The sequence below is a fragment of the Jaculus jaculus genome, chromosome 15 (genome assembly GCF_020740685.1).
Source record: "Jaculus jaculus isolate mJacJac1 chromosome 15, mJacJac1.mat.Y.cur, whole genome shotgun sequence".
Lineage (NCBI taxonomy): Eukaryota > Metazoa > Chordata > Mammalia > Rodentia > Dipodidae > Jaculus > Jaculus jaculus.
Genome location: NC_059116.1, coordinates 39,216,675 through 39,234,113, shown reverse-complemented (window position 1 = coordinate 39,234,113; position 17,439 = coordinate 39,216,675). Strand labels below are relative to the sequence as shown.

The 17,439-nt window shown below is 38.0% G+C and overlaps 1 protein-coding gene across 1 annotated transcript in view; it reads right to left on the bottom strand.

Annotated features, from left to right (window-relative positions):
* The window catches only part of LOC123455051 (vomeronasal type-2 receptor 116-like), a 43,844-nt gene that overhangs the window by 1,286 nt on the left and 25,119 nt on the right, over positions 1-17,439 (bottom strand). The window contains exons 2-5 of the mRNA XM_045134738.1: positions 7,360-7,645; positions 6,184-6,990; positions 3,854-4,081; positions 3,426-3,549 (exon numbers count right to left, since the gene is read on the bottom strand). Of these exons, the coding sequence (XP_044990673.1) occupies positions 3,426-3,549; positions 3,854-4,081; positions 6,184-6,990; positions 7,360-7,645 (1,445 nt within the window). The remainder of the gene's footprint in view (positions 1-3,425; positions 3,550-3,853; positions 4,082-6,183; positions 6,991-7,359; positions 7,646-17,439) is intronic.

Here is a 17,439-nt window from a genome sequence, read left to right as displayed (position 1 = left end):
GAGTTACATGTCATTCTTCGCTAAAGTGAATTCTTGCCTCAGAAAAAACTTGAAAAAAACTTAAACTTGGCAATTCATAAATTGTAAATGTAATATATGTAATTATTCTGACTGTGCATTTCAACTTAGTGTGAGAGCTAGTACATTCTATTATCTTAATCTAGGTGGAGTTCTGTGTTGGTTATTCATAGTAGGGAAATTCAAATCTTCCACCAGTATATGGTGAAGTGATAGTAACTTATGATTAAAAGTAGACGCCAGGATATAATTATCACCAAAAGCTGTACACCATCACCTTGGAGCAGTGTTTTGCAAATTAATTTTGAGAGGACAAGGTTAGCATCTATACATTTTATTGAATTTTACCTCCTATATAATCTTTTTTCTTAGTAATTATTCAGGACGTATTGAGAAAATAGGATGAGCAAAATCAATTAACAAATTACCAAGGAATAGATGACACATAGTGAGCAAAGGAAGAAGTTATCACTCCTAACTCTGAGGTAGTTTTTGTTATGACATATGTGAATATTTAATTTTAAATACATTTGTTCATTATATAAACTTGATGCATATTTTTATATTGAATATGTACAATGAAGAACATACCTTTATTTCTTTTTAGTGTGTAAATGTGTGTGCATTTGTGGTGTGTGTGCATGTGTGCACACACATGTACAAATAGCTTTGTGTTTTACGTGTTTCTTTCTGAGTGTGCATGGACCTGGGTGAGTGGGAATTTGGAGACTAGAATTCAGCACTGGGTAGCCTTTACAATTGCTGTCCACCTTATTCTTGAGACAGGCATCATTACTTTATCTGGACCTGAGGAATTGTACTAGGTATCACCACCCACTCTCAGGCCTGCCAACAGAAAAATGCCTCCTCTGGTAAGGGACCACCAATGGAGGTGAGAGATCAGGGAACATGGCCAGGTAGATAATGGGAAGTTGATTACACTGAGGTAAAGCCAGATCAGTATGGATATAAATATTTACTTGTTTATATTGATACCTTTTCAGGATGGTGGAAGCTTTTCCGACCATGTCTGAGACATAGTCAAAGTGTGACTAGGGAATTGTTAGAGGAGATAATTCCCTTCTATGGGTTGTGCCTCCAGATTAGATCAGATAGAGGGCCTGCCTTTGTGTCCAATCACTAGAGAATTGACCAAGACATTGGAGATTAATTGGAAGTTATATTTTGCCTATCATCCCCAAAGTTCAGGACAGGTAGAAAGAATTAATCCTAGAGACTGATGAAGGGTGGGTGGAACTCCTTCCCTTTACCCTGTTGAGGGCCAGGTGTACCTCTTATGTAAAATGAATTACTCCATTTAAAATTATGTATGGAACCCATCCCCCCAAATCCTGTCCCATATGGGTCTTGAAACGATAACTAACTGCACTAATGAAATGCTTCTTTCTATGCAAATCTTACAGAGTCCAGGAGTCCATTGTACCAGCAATCAAGTCTGCTTTTCAGACTCACTCTGTTTGCCCCCATCCCTTTCAGATTGGTGACAGAGTTTAGATCAAGAGACACCATATGGGGACATTGGAAGGGCCCCCTCAATGTCATCCTAACCACTCCAATGGCTGTGAAAGTAGAGGGGACAAAATAGAAGAGCAGCAGACTTATTTTTTATGAAACAAAGGGGCCTTTGTGTGGCTTTAGATAAAACTTATTGATTTTATACCAATCAGTTAGGAATAAATCCAAAATACAATGGCTTTAGTTAGAGAAAAGTATCAAAGAAAAAGAACTTCAGAGACAAACACTAGTAATTGGTTTCAGTCTATGTTTAGTTGGTCTCCATGGCTAACTTCCCTTGTCTCTTCTATTGCTGGCCCCTGATACTACTGCTCTTAGGCCTTACCATAGGAGCCTGCATTATTAATGCTCTAAGTAGATATGTAAAGTATAGAATAAATTCCATTAAACTCATGGTATTGTGGACACAATACACCTCCTAGATGAAAATACCCTAGACACTGTTCTTCACAAATCAATGATTTAACTTAGTGTCATATCAGAGGGGGAAATGGAGAATGGAATGTGAAAGGAATGGGATGAACCCTCTGTGCAATGCAGGTGTTTGCTGTTAGTTAAGGAATGGGATTATCTCTCTGTGCAGTGCACCATGACCTTCCTATATCTCTTTGTTTCTAAATATCTTTGTGATTACAAAGCCTAGACAGTTTCTTTCCTAAGTTCCTCCTATGTGATGTATGTAACCTTGTGACTTCTTGTAATAGTTCTCACTTGTTTAACAGAATGTGATTTTGTGATTTAACTCACAATCCTTTTTTGTTCATTTTTAAACTATAAACATCATGTGGCTATTTCCAATAAAAGCTGACACTCCTAACAGATCGAAGCTGCATCTTGAGATCTTGAATTCTGGGATGAAGCTTTCTTCTTCTTCTTTCTTTTTACCTAATAAAACTTTGATACACACACAACAACAACAACACTGACAAAAACAGTGGATTGAAATAATAAAGTATGTATTTTTTTAGTAATTCAATAATTTATCCTTTTAACAGTATATAAAAGTATATAGGTCTCATCCACAAGGTATATATGAATGACATTTACAATGGAGACCTTCCATTTTTGTTTTTTCTTTCAAACATTTTAATGTTCTGTACCAGAGCAATACTGTAGTTTTACATGAATCTCACATACCTTTGTATTCTTACACATTGTTTGCTATATATAAGAGAAGTTCACTGCAAAATGCTCATTGGAAAAGGAAATTCAAAATTTTGAAAAAATGTACAGTTCGTACTTAAAAAAAAAAGATTCTGAAATACACATAGCAGTATGTCAGACAATTCTACCTTCTCCCATTCCTTTTCCTCACTTTTAGATTAAGCCATGGTAAAAGTTCTGTTTTCTGCAGAATTTCGAAAACTAAAAATTAAACAAAGAACTTCTCACTCTGTAGCAAATCCATGGTTTGTACATTTCAGATTATTTCTGTATAAATCTCACAAGTAAAATAATGCCTTCTTAGGGGAAATCTTACATAGACTTTCACACAGAACTATATAGGAATTTTTTTTTTTACAACAATGAGTTGATTAATAGGGTGTGTATATTTTAAAGGGCAATATTGATACATAAATTCAGTGATTAGTAAGACAGAAGAGATTCTTTTCTTTTCTTTTTTGTTTTTTCAAAGTATGTTTTCACTGTAGCTCAGGCAGACCTGGAACTCACTATGTAATATCAGGGTGGCCTCCAACATGCAGAGATCCTCCTACCTCTGCCTCCCAAGTGCTGGGATTATAGGAACATGCCATGAGGCCTCGCTGATTTTATTCTTTTGAATTTCCTTCCTGGACCCTTGAAATCCTCATGTGTATTATAGAAGATAATCAATCTGAGGCACTGTTTTCTTTCTCGCATGCAGTTACCTGTCTCATTGGAAATCTCATTTTTTGGGCACCGATAGCAATTGAAGCAGCAGGCTGCTTGTCCCTCTTGGTGGTATTTCTTGAACCCAGGATGGCACGGCACACTGCACACTGAAGGCAGGATCTGAGGAAATTTAGATATGTGTCAGGGAAAGAAATCTAAGATCCTCCTCTCAAACTAGACAATGTTAGATGATAGGACCATAAAAAATATATTTTTAGTGCTTGATGATTATAGTAATTTTGCTATGTTGTATAATGTCTTTATATAATCATATAGAACCAAATTCATGAAAATTACAGTTGTTATCAAATATTTTAAAAATTTATAAATATATCTAGGAATCAGTGTATGATGAGGAGACACATATTCCACAAGAGTGTAGCCATTAATGTCTAGTGTAAAGTACCACCACAGGACAACCCACCTGTCTACTTCCTGTGGCCCACTGTGCCGTGTCTTCAGATAAATACAACTGCTGACCATGTGGAAAATGTGGGGAAAACTGTCCTATTTTCACCTTCAGATCAATACCGTGGGGGAAATTCCAAATGTTGAGAAGATCATACTCATCACTTACTTGTCCTTTTGGGCTCATATTCACTACACCTCCAATAGGGTTAATAAAGAGAACATTCTTCAGAAAAGCATGTACCTAAAAAATACACATTATTCCATGACTGGAAAGGCCCACATGCCATGACTGAATGCATGATGTAGGGAATGCCCTTTATTTTATAGTTCTTCCTTACTATGCACATTCACTGCTGAAAACAAACTGATAAAATACGTGACTTTACACAGATCATTTAAAAATAGCATTATGGTTTTTATAATATTACTTTCTTAGCTGGGTGTGGCAATTCATGTCTTCAGTCCCAGCACTCAGGAAGCTGAAGTAGGAGGATAACTGTGAGTTCAAGGCCATCCTGAAATTACAGCATAAATTCTAAGTAAGCTGGGGCTGGAGTGAAACCCTACCTTGAAAATCAAAGGAAAATAGAAAATGATAATAGTTTGTCTTACAAAAATTGACAAAACAGTTGCTAAAGAAATAATAGGTAGACTATACACTGTGATAAATATCAGTATCAATATCTGTATCATCTCTGGTTGCTTTTAGAGCTTAGGACAAGAAAAAGAAATTGGGGACACGTTTACTTTTGGAGGAACTACTTTATGCCAACTATGGAAACTCTCTCCCAGATTCCTGAAAACAGTTTTTAGAAGCAGGCATGCCAGTACACACCTTTAGTCCTAGTGAGAGAGAGTCAGGCAGCTTTTTGAGGCAGCTAGGATAACTGGGCACCTGAAAGTTAGAAGCAGGAATCTCTTTGGGCCTATCCTTCTAGTTTCTACTTTGCTAGAGAACAAAACATGATCTGATTTCTCATCTCTTCCTTAGGTCTGTTTTTTCACACAAAGCCTGGACCCCTACTTGGAGTTTCTCCTGGGATTTAAATCTAGTCCTATCATTGTAGTTCCTGAAGTTCAGCCCCTGAAACTTGGTGTCATGACTCGCCTCTTCCAGAGACAGCCCCTAGCCCAGACAACTTACTGTCTCTCTGGCTCACATTAGTCAGAAGTTAGGGCCCACCACTTTAATGTCTTAAACAGATGTATGTGAGGGGACAGACCTCTTTTTCTTGGTGATCTATTCATTATTTATGTTGAATTTCTCCTTGTGTTGGCCTGGCTGGGCTGAGCTGAGGCGGGTCCCCCTAACACCTACTTTCCACATGGACTCTTTACCCCCTCCCGCTCTCCACATGGAAAGAGCTCTTTGTACTTTCCTTTCATTCCTTTCTGTGTGTTTTTCAGGGCCATCATGTGGGCTCTCAAGCTACATGCAAGCAGTCATTTTCCTTCTCTTGTTTCTGTACTTCTTTAAATAAATATAATAGTTTAGTAATTACTCTTCTCAGTTTTATTTTATTCATTACTTTTGGTTAATAGTAGACATGAACCCAGGGTGTGGGGTTCAAGGCCTTTTCTGGACCTATAACACCTCCTTTTGGGAGGCTGATTTAGGAGGATGACTGTGATACCCAGGCCAGCCTAGGGTTACAGAGTTATTTCCAGACCAGTCTGGGCTAGAGTGAGACCCTGCTTTAAATAAACATACAACACCCCCACCCCCAATCCACCTTGTTCTTGTTACTTGAGGAACATGGTTTTATCAGCTCTTCACTTATAGTTTATATGGTAAAATCTGTGCTTATATTTCAAGCAAAGAAAACGTTGCCAGCCCTGGTAATGTATGCCTTTAAGCCCATGACATGAATCACTACGTGTTATGGCTACCCTGAGACACCATACTGAATTCCAGGTCAACACCACCAAACTTAAGCATTATATTGAGGTCATCTTTCTCCAATATCATTCAAGGTCACTAAAAGTTTCCTTGATTTCCACTAACTTTATTTATTTATTTATTTATTTTTAATTTTGGGGCAGTGTTTCTAACTAGCCAAGTGTGAACTGGAACTCATCCTTTGTAGCCTAGCCTTGCCTCAAACCCACAGTAATCTTTCTGTCTTAGCTTCCCTAGAGGAGATGTCTGTTAGCAAACCTCAGTCATAGTCTTCTTCATGATGTACACACACAGAGAGTTTTACATGCTTGGACGTGACAAAGTACAGAAAGCATTGTAACTGAAACAAAGAATCCTAGACAAATAGGTGTGAGCATGTCTTGCCAACATTGAGGATGTCACATTTGTTGAAAGTAAGTACCACTGATTTTAAGACACTATACCTGAGTGCATGAACCATATTTCATAAAATCATTTCCTATCCTCTGAGAATCTACTTGTTGAAGAATCATTTCATGGAGTGCATGGGCCACAGCATACACAGCATTGTAGATGTTGTAAAACTCTTCATCCATGCCCATGCCAAAGCTGTGCCTTGAAAACCACTCCAGTAAAGGATTGTAAGAATAGTTGTTCAGTGTTTCATAGTATGATTTGTAGAGAGAACAATTAAATTCCACCCATCTTGTTTTTACAGAATAAAAGTTTTCTGTATATTTGGAAAAGTTCATTGTCTGGATAAAAGTTTTTAAACGAGAAATCTCTCCATGGTGGTGTACAAAAGTGAAAGACCAACGTAATGAGTAAGGGATGAAGTTTCCTTCACATGGAAAGATATCCCACTGTGAGGTGGTGACCCAGATTCTCCATGCTCCTAAACATTCCCATTTTCTAAAGCTCATTTCCATAATAGGGTTAATGTTACCATAAATGACAACAGCATTTGCCGATGATGTGAAGATTGGATAACGCATATATATAAAAAATGTCAATGGTATATCTACGTTCGTAGGGATCATATTCACATATGCTAGACAGATGCCATATCTTTGCATTTCTACTCTCAAGTTAGAGAGGAATTGAAAGCCTACGTCATCATCTGAGATGAACAGCTCCACCCATGTCCAGCTGAAATGAAGCATCAAGGAGACCATGGCAAGGGGCAGGTTTGTATCCTTGGGGGCCACCTGATAAAGATAAGGAAACTTCTCCCGGTCACTTAGTGTAGGATGAAATGGTCCATAGGAAATCTAGAGGAAACAGAACATTGGAATCTACAAAAGGATAGGATTTTGTCAGGCCCAAGGTAACTTCTGACTTACATTTTAAACTAACATGAAATAGACGAAAATCTTGTTCATGTTCTTAGCATAGTCATATCTTAATTCCCAGGACCTGATAGGAAATTACTGACCAGTGAGTCCTCTGTAGAATCTCATTTCCTCTTACCCTATTCTTCTTTTCTATTTCAAGCAGGTAAAGGTTAATAATCCACCAAATCTGAGTGTTTACCAGTTCAGTTAAAATGTTGATAAACATAGGCATAAACCACTTGCTTAGTTACTTGAGAATGCCACTAAGAGACTTGGATTCAACTCCCCCTATTGACATAGACTCACCTGTGGCCTTACATAGAGCTGCATGAGTGGTGCTAGTCTGGCTGATCCTACCCAAGAGGGTCCTGTAAGTGCTATCTGACATGCTTTCTGCTCACACATATAGTTTGGAGAATCCTTCATGAAATTTGACAATTCATTATCATCAACAAAAACTGAAAAACTCTTACAAATCTTAGAAATGGAATGCAATTGCAATGACACATTGTGTAGTAGCTGGGAGTTATGATTAATATCTTCCAAGGCAAAAATCAATGCCAGCACATGCTGGAACCTTCTGATTGGCAATCTGAAAAGGAAGCACAATCATCATCATGGATGAGGTGTCAATCATGAGCTTCAAATCAAGCAGCCTGAACACTATGTATCAAATGACATTCTCCCTGAACTTCTCTTGTTGAACATGCTCCTTCTATTATGAGGATGAGGAGACATGGTATTTTTAGAAGCTAGTATTTGAAAATTCATAAAAGTAAAACTTTTGTAAATAAGGTTATTCCCATTGTTGTGGTGGTGTGAATGTGAAATGTTCTCTATATCCCCATGTGTTTATGATTAAGTCTTAGAGTCAATCTCTAGCTAGTGAAACCATTGGTTGTTGGAGCTTTGCTGGAGGAGGTGTGTCACTCTGGGTGGGTCTGGCTTTTATAGTCCACTCCCTTGACATTACAAGCTAGCTTATTCTTGCTGCTTCTTTCAGCTGAGGTCGAAAGATGTGAGTTCATGCTGTCTATTCTCGGTATGTGCCCACACTTTTATGAGATTTCCTCTTATAATTTCTCTTAAGTTCCAGGGAGCTGAAATAAATGCTTTACTCTCCTAGTCTACTTCCTGTCAGGCATTTTGTCCCAGCAAGGAGAAGTTAACTGCTACTAAAAATTGGTAATGAGAATTGCAGTGATTTTGGTGAAATAATCCTGACTACCTGGTTCTTGCCTTTTAGAACTGGTTTGCTGGAAGAAGATGGAAGCATATGTAACTTGGACTAGACAAGCAGTGCTAGAAGTATTGCTTGGCAGACTATTATAGTAAGTGTTTGAAAAACCTAAATGCAGAGTGAAGTGTGAACTCGGAAGGCTTACCATTTGAGGTGTTAGAGTGAAAACAGCATGTTTTTTTGGAAAATGGGCTCGAAGTAGTTTGTGTGATATTATGGTAGAGAGGCTGGCTGAAGTCTACACATGGGCAAGAAATTTTGGCAACATGGAATTTAAGAGTAATGGACAATTGTTTGATGGAGGAAATTACAGAGTAGAAGGATATGAAGGATACAGAGTTTGGCATAGATGATTGTGTGGGCTGCTTTAGGCTCCTTTAGCTGAAATATTTTTAAAAGTTTAACATCATTGAGGATATGCAAGTTGTTCTCATCTTGACAGTAGACAGAGTGGTGGTTCTTTTCAAAGGAAGAGCCTGAAGGAAGAATCCTGAAGGAGATGAATGTTCTTCAAAATCATCTTGGTATTGGATCGTCAGTCTTATTAGTATTCCTCAACTGGGAGTGGTTTTGGAAGCATTAGGATGCCAGACGTTTGCGGCATTGTTTTATACCATTATTTCAGAAGCCATTAAGGGTAGAAAATATGAGTGAAAGATAGGGAGACCCATGAGCCCATGATATGGGTTACAATTGAGACACCATAATTTTGAAGATGCCAGGCAACAAAGGAATCTTCTTGCTTAAGAAGACCCTATTCTGGCTATAAGCAACAGAGCTGGTGGGACAGAGATGCAAAGTATTTTGGATCCCTGAGGATTTCATCTTATGACTCAGATACCAGGGAGGAAAATTTAAATGTGTGTGTGTGTGTGTGTGTGTGTGTGTGTGTGTGTATGTGTGTGTGTGTGTGTGTACCAAATATATATTTGACAGAGAAAGAGGGAGGGAGAGTGAGAGAGAATGGGCATGCCAGGGCCTCCAGCACTGCAAATGAGCTCCATATGTGTGCATACCTGTGGGCATCTAGCTAAAATGGGTTCTGGAGAATCAAACTTAGGTCTTTGGCTTTGTCGGCAAACTCCTTAACCACTAATCCATCCCTACACAGTTCTATGCTTAGTTTTTAAGCATATATATTTTTTTTTATTTGAGAGAGAGAGAAAGAGAGAATTGTAACACCAGAGCTTCAGCCATAGCAATCAAACTGCAGATGCTTTCGCCACATAGTGGGCATATGCAACCTTGTACTTGCCTCATTTTGTGCATCTGGCCTATCAGGGATGTGGAGAGCTGAACATGGGTCCTTAGGCTGTGAAGGCAAGGGCCTTAGCTGCTAAGCCATCTCTCCAGGCCATCTAGGCTTATTTGTGATCTAGCATTGGTCCAGTCTTTACTTAGTCTTTCCTCGTTTCCTTTCCTTTCCTTTCCTTTCCTTTCCTTTCCTTTCCTTTCCTTTCCTTTCCTTTCCTTTCCTTTCCTTTCCTTTCCTTTCCTTTCCTTTCCTTTCCTTTCCTTTCCTTTCCTTTCCTTTCCTTTCCTTTCCTTTCCTTTCCTTTCCTTTCCTTTCCTTTCCTTTCCTTTCCTTTCCTTTCCTTTCCTTGTGAATGGGAATGTTTCCTTTGTGCCACGAGGCACGATGTGCTGAGAGCCTGAGTCATTTTTGTTTTGATTTTACTGGGTTCACAGTTAAGATATGGTCTTGTGTCCCTGGTGAGACTTTGGACTTTTGAACAGTGTTGCACTTGTAAAGACGATGAGGACTATTAATGTTGGACTGAATGCATTTGGAGTCATGAGATGGCCATGAGTCTATGGGGCAAGTGGCCGAATGTGCTGGTAATGTCCTGCTGGTGTGGCCTTCAGGGGACAGTCTTGCTGGAGGAGGTGTGGGGCTTGGGTGGGCCATGGGATTTATCATCCAGCCTCTCTTGCTTGTATTAGCTACATCACTCTTGCTTCCTCCCAGCTGATGTGATGCCTGGCTATCAATATTTAATATGCTTCTCTACCATACTGAAACTTCCTCTAAAAACTTTGTGCCAAAATAAACCCTTTTCTTTCATAAGCTTGTTCAAGTTAGTGTTTTGTCCCAGCAATGAGATGGTAAATATGGTAAATGCTACTATTCTGATAATCATTTATGAGATTATTACATCTTTACCATATGATGGTGTAGGGGATTCTTTATTTTTTTAATAATAAAAATGAACATTGTCCTGAGCAGATAATTAGTTTTTCCATGGATTGATCCTGGAGTTATCATTCTTGAGAAAAATGGAAAAAATATTGGCATACCAGTGACCAAGTTGATGGTGTTTTCTTAATTGCAAACTACAGGAAAATCAGGACTGAATTAATGATTACTGTAAAAAAATTTGTGATGTTGGCTGGAGAGATGGCTTAGTGGTTAAGCACTTGACTGTGAAGCCTAAGGACCCCAGTTCAAGGCTCAATTCCCCAGGTCCCACGTTAGCCAAATGTACAAGGAGGGGCATTCGTCTGGAGTTCATTTGCAGTGGCTGGAGGCTCTGGAGTGCACATTCTCTCCCTGCCTCCCTCTCTCTCTCTCTCCCTCTGATATTTCTAATTGCCCATATTTTAAAATAGAGTAATCAAAAATAAATAATTTAGCCATTCACATGAATACTTTTGAAAAATAAGAACAATTCCAACCCAAAATACCAGACAAAAAGAAATAATCATGGTAAGTACAGATACCTTTGAACTCATTTTTTTGAACTGAAAAATTGTTGATACTAGTAGATGATTCTTTAAAATTTAAACACAATTAATAAACTAATGGCCAAATTTATCAAAATAAAAATAGAGAACATAATGAAAACGGTATTACAATAAATACTAATGAAATAGGAAGAGACGTTAAAACATACTTGAAAAACACATATTCAACAAAAATGGAAAGATATGGAAAATAAGAAAATTTCTTGATTCATATCACCTACCTAATCTGAGTTTAGAAGATGCAAAATGCATGAATGTAGGTATAACATGTAATGAGATTGAAAAAGTAATTAAAACCCTCCCAAGAAAAAAAGTTCAGGCCCAGATGTATTATCTACTAAATTCTACCACATCCTCATTGAAGAATTACAACCACTTCTTCTCAGATTATTTCCCACAATTAGAAATGAAGGAAGGGCTGGAGAATTCGCTTACTGTTTAAGTGCTTGCCTGTGAAGCCTAAGAACCCTGGTTCAAGGCTCAATTCCCCATTGCCCATGTAAGTCAGATACACAAAGGTGGCACATGCATCTGGAGTTGGCTGGAGTGGCTGGAGGTTCTGATGTGCCCATTCTCTCACTCTCTCTCTCTCTCTCTCTCTTTCTCGCTCGCTCACTTGCTCTCTCTTTGTCTCCCTGTCTCTCTGAAGTAAATAAACTTAAAATTAAAAACAGAGATAATAGCCCTTTACATCCTTTATGAAGCCAAAATTATACTAATACCCAAAACAGAAACACAAGAAAAGAAAACTATAAACAATATCCCTCATGAACTTAGATGTGAAAATTATGAATAAAATTCTTGACAATTGAATCCACTAACATATTAAATGTGTCATCCACTTGATCAAGTAGGTTTCATCCCAAGGATGCAGTAATTGTTAAACATATAGATAAACATGCCAGCTACCATGTTGATGCTGTTTTCTTAATAGCAAACTACAGGAAAATCAGGACCAAATTAATGATTAGTGTATAAAAATTTGTGATGTGGGCTGGAGAGATGTCATAGTAGTTAAGTGCTTGCCTGTGAAGCCTAAGGACCCCAGTTCAAGGCTCAATTCCCCAGGTCCCTCATTAGCCAGATGCACAAGAAGGTGCATTCATCTGGAATGGATTTGCAGTCGCTGGAAGCCCTGGTGTGCACATTTTCTCCGTCCCTCCACCCCTCTCTCTCTATCTCTCTCTCCCTCTTTCTCTGTCTTGCTCTCAAATAAATAATTTAATTAATTTAAAAAATTGTGACATTTATTTTCCAATTAAGATACCTTTAACTTTCCTCTGTATTATCTCCTGTACCTGGCAGTTACAATACAGATGGCTTGCCTTGTGCTCTACAGTTGGCTTTTTTCCCCATGACCTACTGATGAATTTTAAGTTTTGTCACTATCTGTTCCATATGTATAAGGCAGGTTTTCTAACCAAGGATGAGACCAGGAAGGGTCAAAAGGCATAAGCATAGTTATTTAAAACATTTTGACAGGTGCACTTTCTCACATGATCCAGAGAATAGAGGCCTATCATCTCTAGAATGTAACACCTCTCTACTCTTTCATTAGGTTCTCAGAAGCAGGAATGAACTCCCTTCCACAGGACAGACCTCAGATCCAGCCAGAGAGCATTTGTTTACCTCCATAGGCTGTGTGCAACTACTACACTGGTGTGTACATCTTGCATTGGCTGGCTATTTTGCCTATGGTAGGATCTGCTTGTTCATGCTGTTGGTGACCACTATCACCCAGCGACTCACAAAGAACCTTCCAGCATTATAAGATTTAGCCATCAGGAATTTCCTTCCTTCTCACTTCTGGATTGATCTCTGTATGATCTCTCCATATACTGTGACTGCAACCTGTGGTGTCTTCAGCAATCAGGTCTTACCATTTAGATACGGTGTATAAACAAGTGGTTTGGCAATAGCTTGAATTTTTTTTTTGGCTTGGGGCTTGTGGGTTGCACTGACAAACAGCTCACTGTGTGGGGCAACCCAGTTCTCCATATGGGATTTATGACCAAAACTTACAAATTTAGAGTTAAGCTTTCTCCACACCCTCCGTGGTACTTCAGCGCATACTATTCTTGCCCCTCTTACTAAGTATTATATCTTTTAATTAAATAAGCAGGAGAATGCTTTCTACAGTACTTATTCATGACATCATTAGTTTTGTATATTTCCACCTTCCAAACATACATTACCCAACTGTTCTGAAGATTTTAACCCCCTGGATTCTGTTGTTCCACTTCTCTCTCTAGTATCCCCTCCATTCATCCCTCCCTCCTTCCCTGTTCTCGTGGTGTCACTAATTCCTTGCCAATAATTCTTATGCTTATTACAACTTATACACAACTCAATTTGTTCCATGTTAGGAGAGAATGTGTGGTTTTCTTTCTGAGCCTATAACCTTCCTTAGTATGATTTTGTTCATGCATTTTCCTGCAATTTTCACTGTTGAATTTTTCCTTACTGCTGGGTGGCATTCCATTGTGTTTATGTAATACATTTTCATTATCCATTCATCAGACTATAGGTGCCAGAGATGGCAAGCATGCCACTCCAGGATAACGAGGAATTGAGCGTTGAAGAGCTGCATGACACAGTTCCAGCCCAGCTGTCTCTTCCTTGGAGTCCAATGTGGCCCCTCTATAGAAACATTTTGGCTGTCTGTTCTACAGATATCTATGGTTTTCTGTATAATGTTTGTCTTTTTCTGTCTTTCGCTTGGTGCACTAATTTCTAAATTTACTTTTCCAGCAAAAATTGATGCTAGGGAGGTGTTGGTCTATGTGTCTGAAAGAAGCTCTGGCATAGAATTGGAAAAACAAGAAAACGGGTCAGAAATAATCATTTTCCCTAAGGCCTTAGGAAATTCAGGCATGGAGTGTAGTACACTGAGGAGGAAACAGTGAACCTCCTGGAGCAATGCAAAAATTGTTCTATGACTAATTTTTCTGAATGGTGGCAGTTGCAGCAAACTATGACTCTTTACGAAGAATCCTTACATGAAAAGCAACCAAGGTCAGAAAGAGTTCAATTGGGAGACCAAAGTCTAAGTGTTGTAGAGAAATCAAAAGAAAATTCAAAAGAAATGTATGGGGGATAAATGGGTTTATTGGGTCAATGGTGGGAACCCCAATTTTGTGGTTGTTCTGTCTCTCACCTTTAATGTAGTAATTGAAAGTAGGAGCTCAGGAAACCACAAGTGCTTGACCACAAATACATGAAGAAATTGTGAAAATAGTTCATCATTATAGGGGCCTGGTGACTATACTTGAGGTAAATAATTTATGGGATTGTTTGATGTAAAGAAATAGCAAAAATTTCTATGAATTCTGTGGAACTGTACCTTTCTTGAAGTTTGCTTTTAAATGACATTATCAGAAAATAAACAACCGAAGCTAATAGCTATGACAGCAGAGAAAAAGAAAAAAAAAAGAGAAAAAGAAGAAAAGAGAGAAAACAAGGGGAAAAGAAGAGGAAAAGAGAAACAGAGAAAAAGAGATGGCGAAACTCATCTGCCTTCAGCATTAGCCTGTCAGCTTGCACCAGAACTTGACTCCAAGTCGTTAATACACCGCTCCCTTTCACACCTGACTTCAGAGACCCTCCTTCAAGCCAGGCCTGGACGCCGACAGGTAGGCATCTGGGAAGATTCCAATTCTTAGCAATTGTGAAAAGAGCAGCAAAATATATTGCTCAGCAAGTATCACTGTGGTAAAGAACACAGTCTTTAGGGTATTTACTTAGGAGTGGTATCCCTGGATCAAATGGTGGATATATTTTCAGACATTTTGTTTATTTTTTGTGTTTATTTGAGAGTGACAGACAGACTTAGAGAGGAAAAGGGAGACAGAGAGGGAGACGGAGAGAGAGAGAGATAGAGACAGAATGGGAGCACTAGGGCCTCCAGCTACTGAAAACAAACTCCACATGATCTGGCTTACGTGGGTCCTGGGGAATTGATCCTTGAACCAGGGTCCTTAGGCTTCACAGGCAAGCACTTAACTGTTAAGCCATCTCTCCAGCCCTATTTTCAGACGTCTGAGGCACTTCCACCCTGATTTCTGTAATTGTACAAGTTTACACTCCTATCAACAGTGAATGAGAGTACTTTTCTAACGCCTTTGCCAGCACTTTGTTGTTTGTTTTTTGGTGGTTGTTATTCTGAAGGGTATGAGAAAAATATCAGGGTAGCTTTAATTCTCATTTTTCTGATGGCTAAAGGTGCTGAAGACCCTGGTTAGATGTTTATTGACTCTGCATTTTGTTGAAGGCTTTCCTTGCATCTCTTGGAATAATCATGTGATTTCTGGTCTTAACTCTATTTATGTGATTTATTATGTTTATCTATATGTTTAACAATTATTGTATCCTTGGGATGAAACCTACTTGATCAGGAGGATGATACATTTGACATGTGTTGGATTCAATTTTCAAGATTTTTTTTTTTTTTTTTTTGGATTTTCAAGTAGGGTTTCACTCTAGCCCAGGCTGACCTGGAATGCACTATGTAGTCTCAGGGTGGCCTCACACTCATGGCAATCCTCCTGCCTCTGCATCCCAAGTGCTGGGATTAAAGGCATGCACCACCATGCCTAGCTCAAGAATTTTATTCATAATTTTCACATCTAATTGCATGAGGGATATTGTTTATAATTTAATTTTCTTGTGTTTCTGTCTGTTTTGGGTATTAGTATAATATTGGCTTCATAAAGGATGTAAAGGAATATTCCCTCCTTTTTAAATTTTAATTTTAGTTACTTGAGAAAGAGAGAGAGAGAGACAGAATGGGCACATCAGAACCTTCATGCACAGCAAACAAACTCCAGATGCATGTGCCACGTTTATGTATCTGACTTACATGAGTACTGGGGAATTGAGCCTTGAACCAGGGTTCTTAAGCTTCACAGGTAAGCACTGAAACACTAAGCTAACTCTCCAGCCCTTCCTTCCTTTTTAATTGTGGGAAATAATCTGAGAAGAAGTGGTTTTAATTCTTCAATGAGGATGTGGTAGAATTCAGTAGAGAATACATCTGGGCCTGAACTTTTTTTCTTGAGAGGGTTTTAATTACTTTTTCAATCTCGTTACATGTTATACCTAAGTTCATGCATTTTGTCTCTTCTAAACTCAGATTAAGTAGGTGATAAGAATCAAGAAATTTACTTATTTTCTATATTTTTCCATGTTTTTGTATATGTGTTTTTGAAATATGTCTTAATGACTTTCCTTGTTTCATTAGTATTTATTGTAATACCTCTTTTCATAATGTTCTCTATTTTTATTTTGATAAATTGGCCATTAGTTTATTAATCTTATTTATATTTTTAAGAATCATCTGGTAGTTTCCACAATATTTCAGTTTAAAAAATGAGTTCAGGGCTTCAGAGATGGCTTAGTGGTTAAGCACTTGCCTGTGAAGACTAAGGACCCCGGTTTGAGGCTTGATTCCCCATGACACATGTTAGCCAGATGCACAAAGGGGTGCACACATCTGGAGTTCGAGTGCAGTGGCTGGAGGCCCTGGCAAGCTCATTCTATCCCTCTCTGTCTCTTTCTCTCCCGCTTTCTTTCTGCTGCTCTCAAATAAATTACTATTTTAAAAAATGAGTTCAAAGGTTTCTGTATTTATAATTATTTCTTTTTGTCTGGCATTTTCAGTTTGAATTGTTCTTTGAAAGTATTTATGTGAATGTTTAAATTATTTAATTTATATTTCTCTATTTTAAATTATGGGCATTTAGAAGTATCAGTTTTCCTCTTCAGACTGTCCTCATTATAGTCCAAAAGTTTTGGTAGGTTGTGATTCATTGTCATTTTGTTCAGGGGTTTTTAAAATCATTGTTTTTTTAAATCATTTATTTTTAAATCATTGATTTTTTAATATTGTTGTTTAATAGTGCATTGTTAACTCTCCAGGAGTTGGTATATTTTGTTTTTGTTTCTCTTGTTGTTGATTTCTACTTTCATTAATTTCAGTCAGATATAATACAGGGTGTTATGCCAATTTTCCTGATCTTGTAGAGGCATGCTTTATGCCATAACGTAGGATCTGCTTTCGAGAAATTTGCATGAGCTGCTGATTTTGATGTTTGATGGAATATTCTATAAATGCCTGTTAAGTCCATTTGATCTATGGTGTTCTTTATCTCCATTGCTTCTCTATGTTTTTGGCTAAATGCTTTGTCTCTTGACTATGTTGTGGCATTAAAATGACAATTTATTGTTGTGTTTGTATTTATTTGTTTAATACCAAATAAATTTTGCTCTAAAATTTTGGTGCAGTTGTGTTTGGTGCATAAACGTTCATAATGGTAAAAATCTCTTGTATTTTTCCCTTAATAAGTATAAATTGTCAATTTTATCTCTCTTGTTTAAAGTCTATTTTGTCAGATAGTAATATA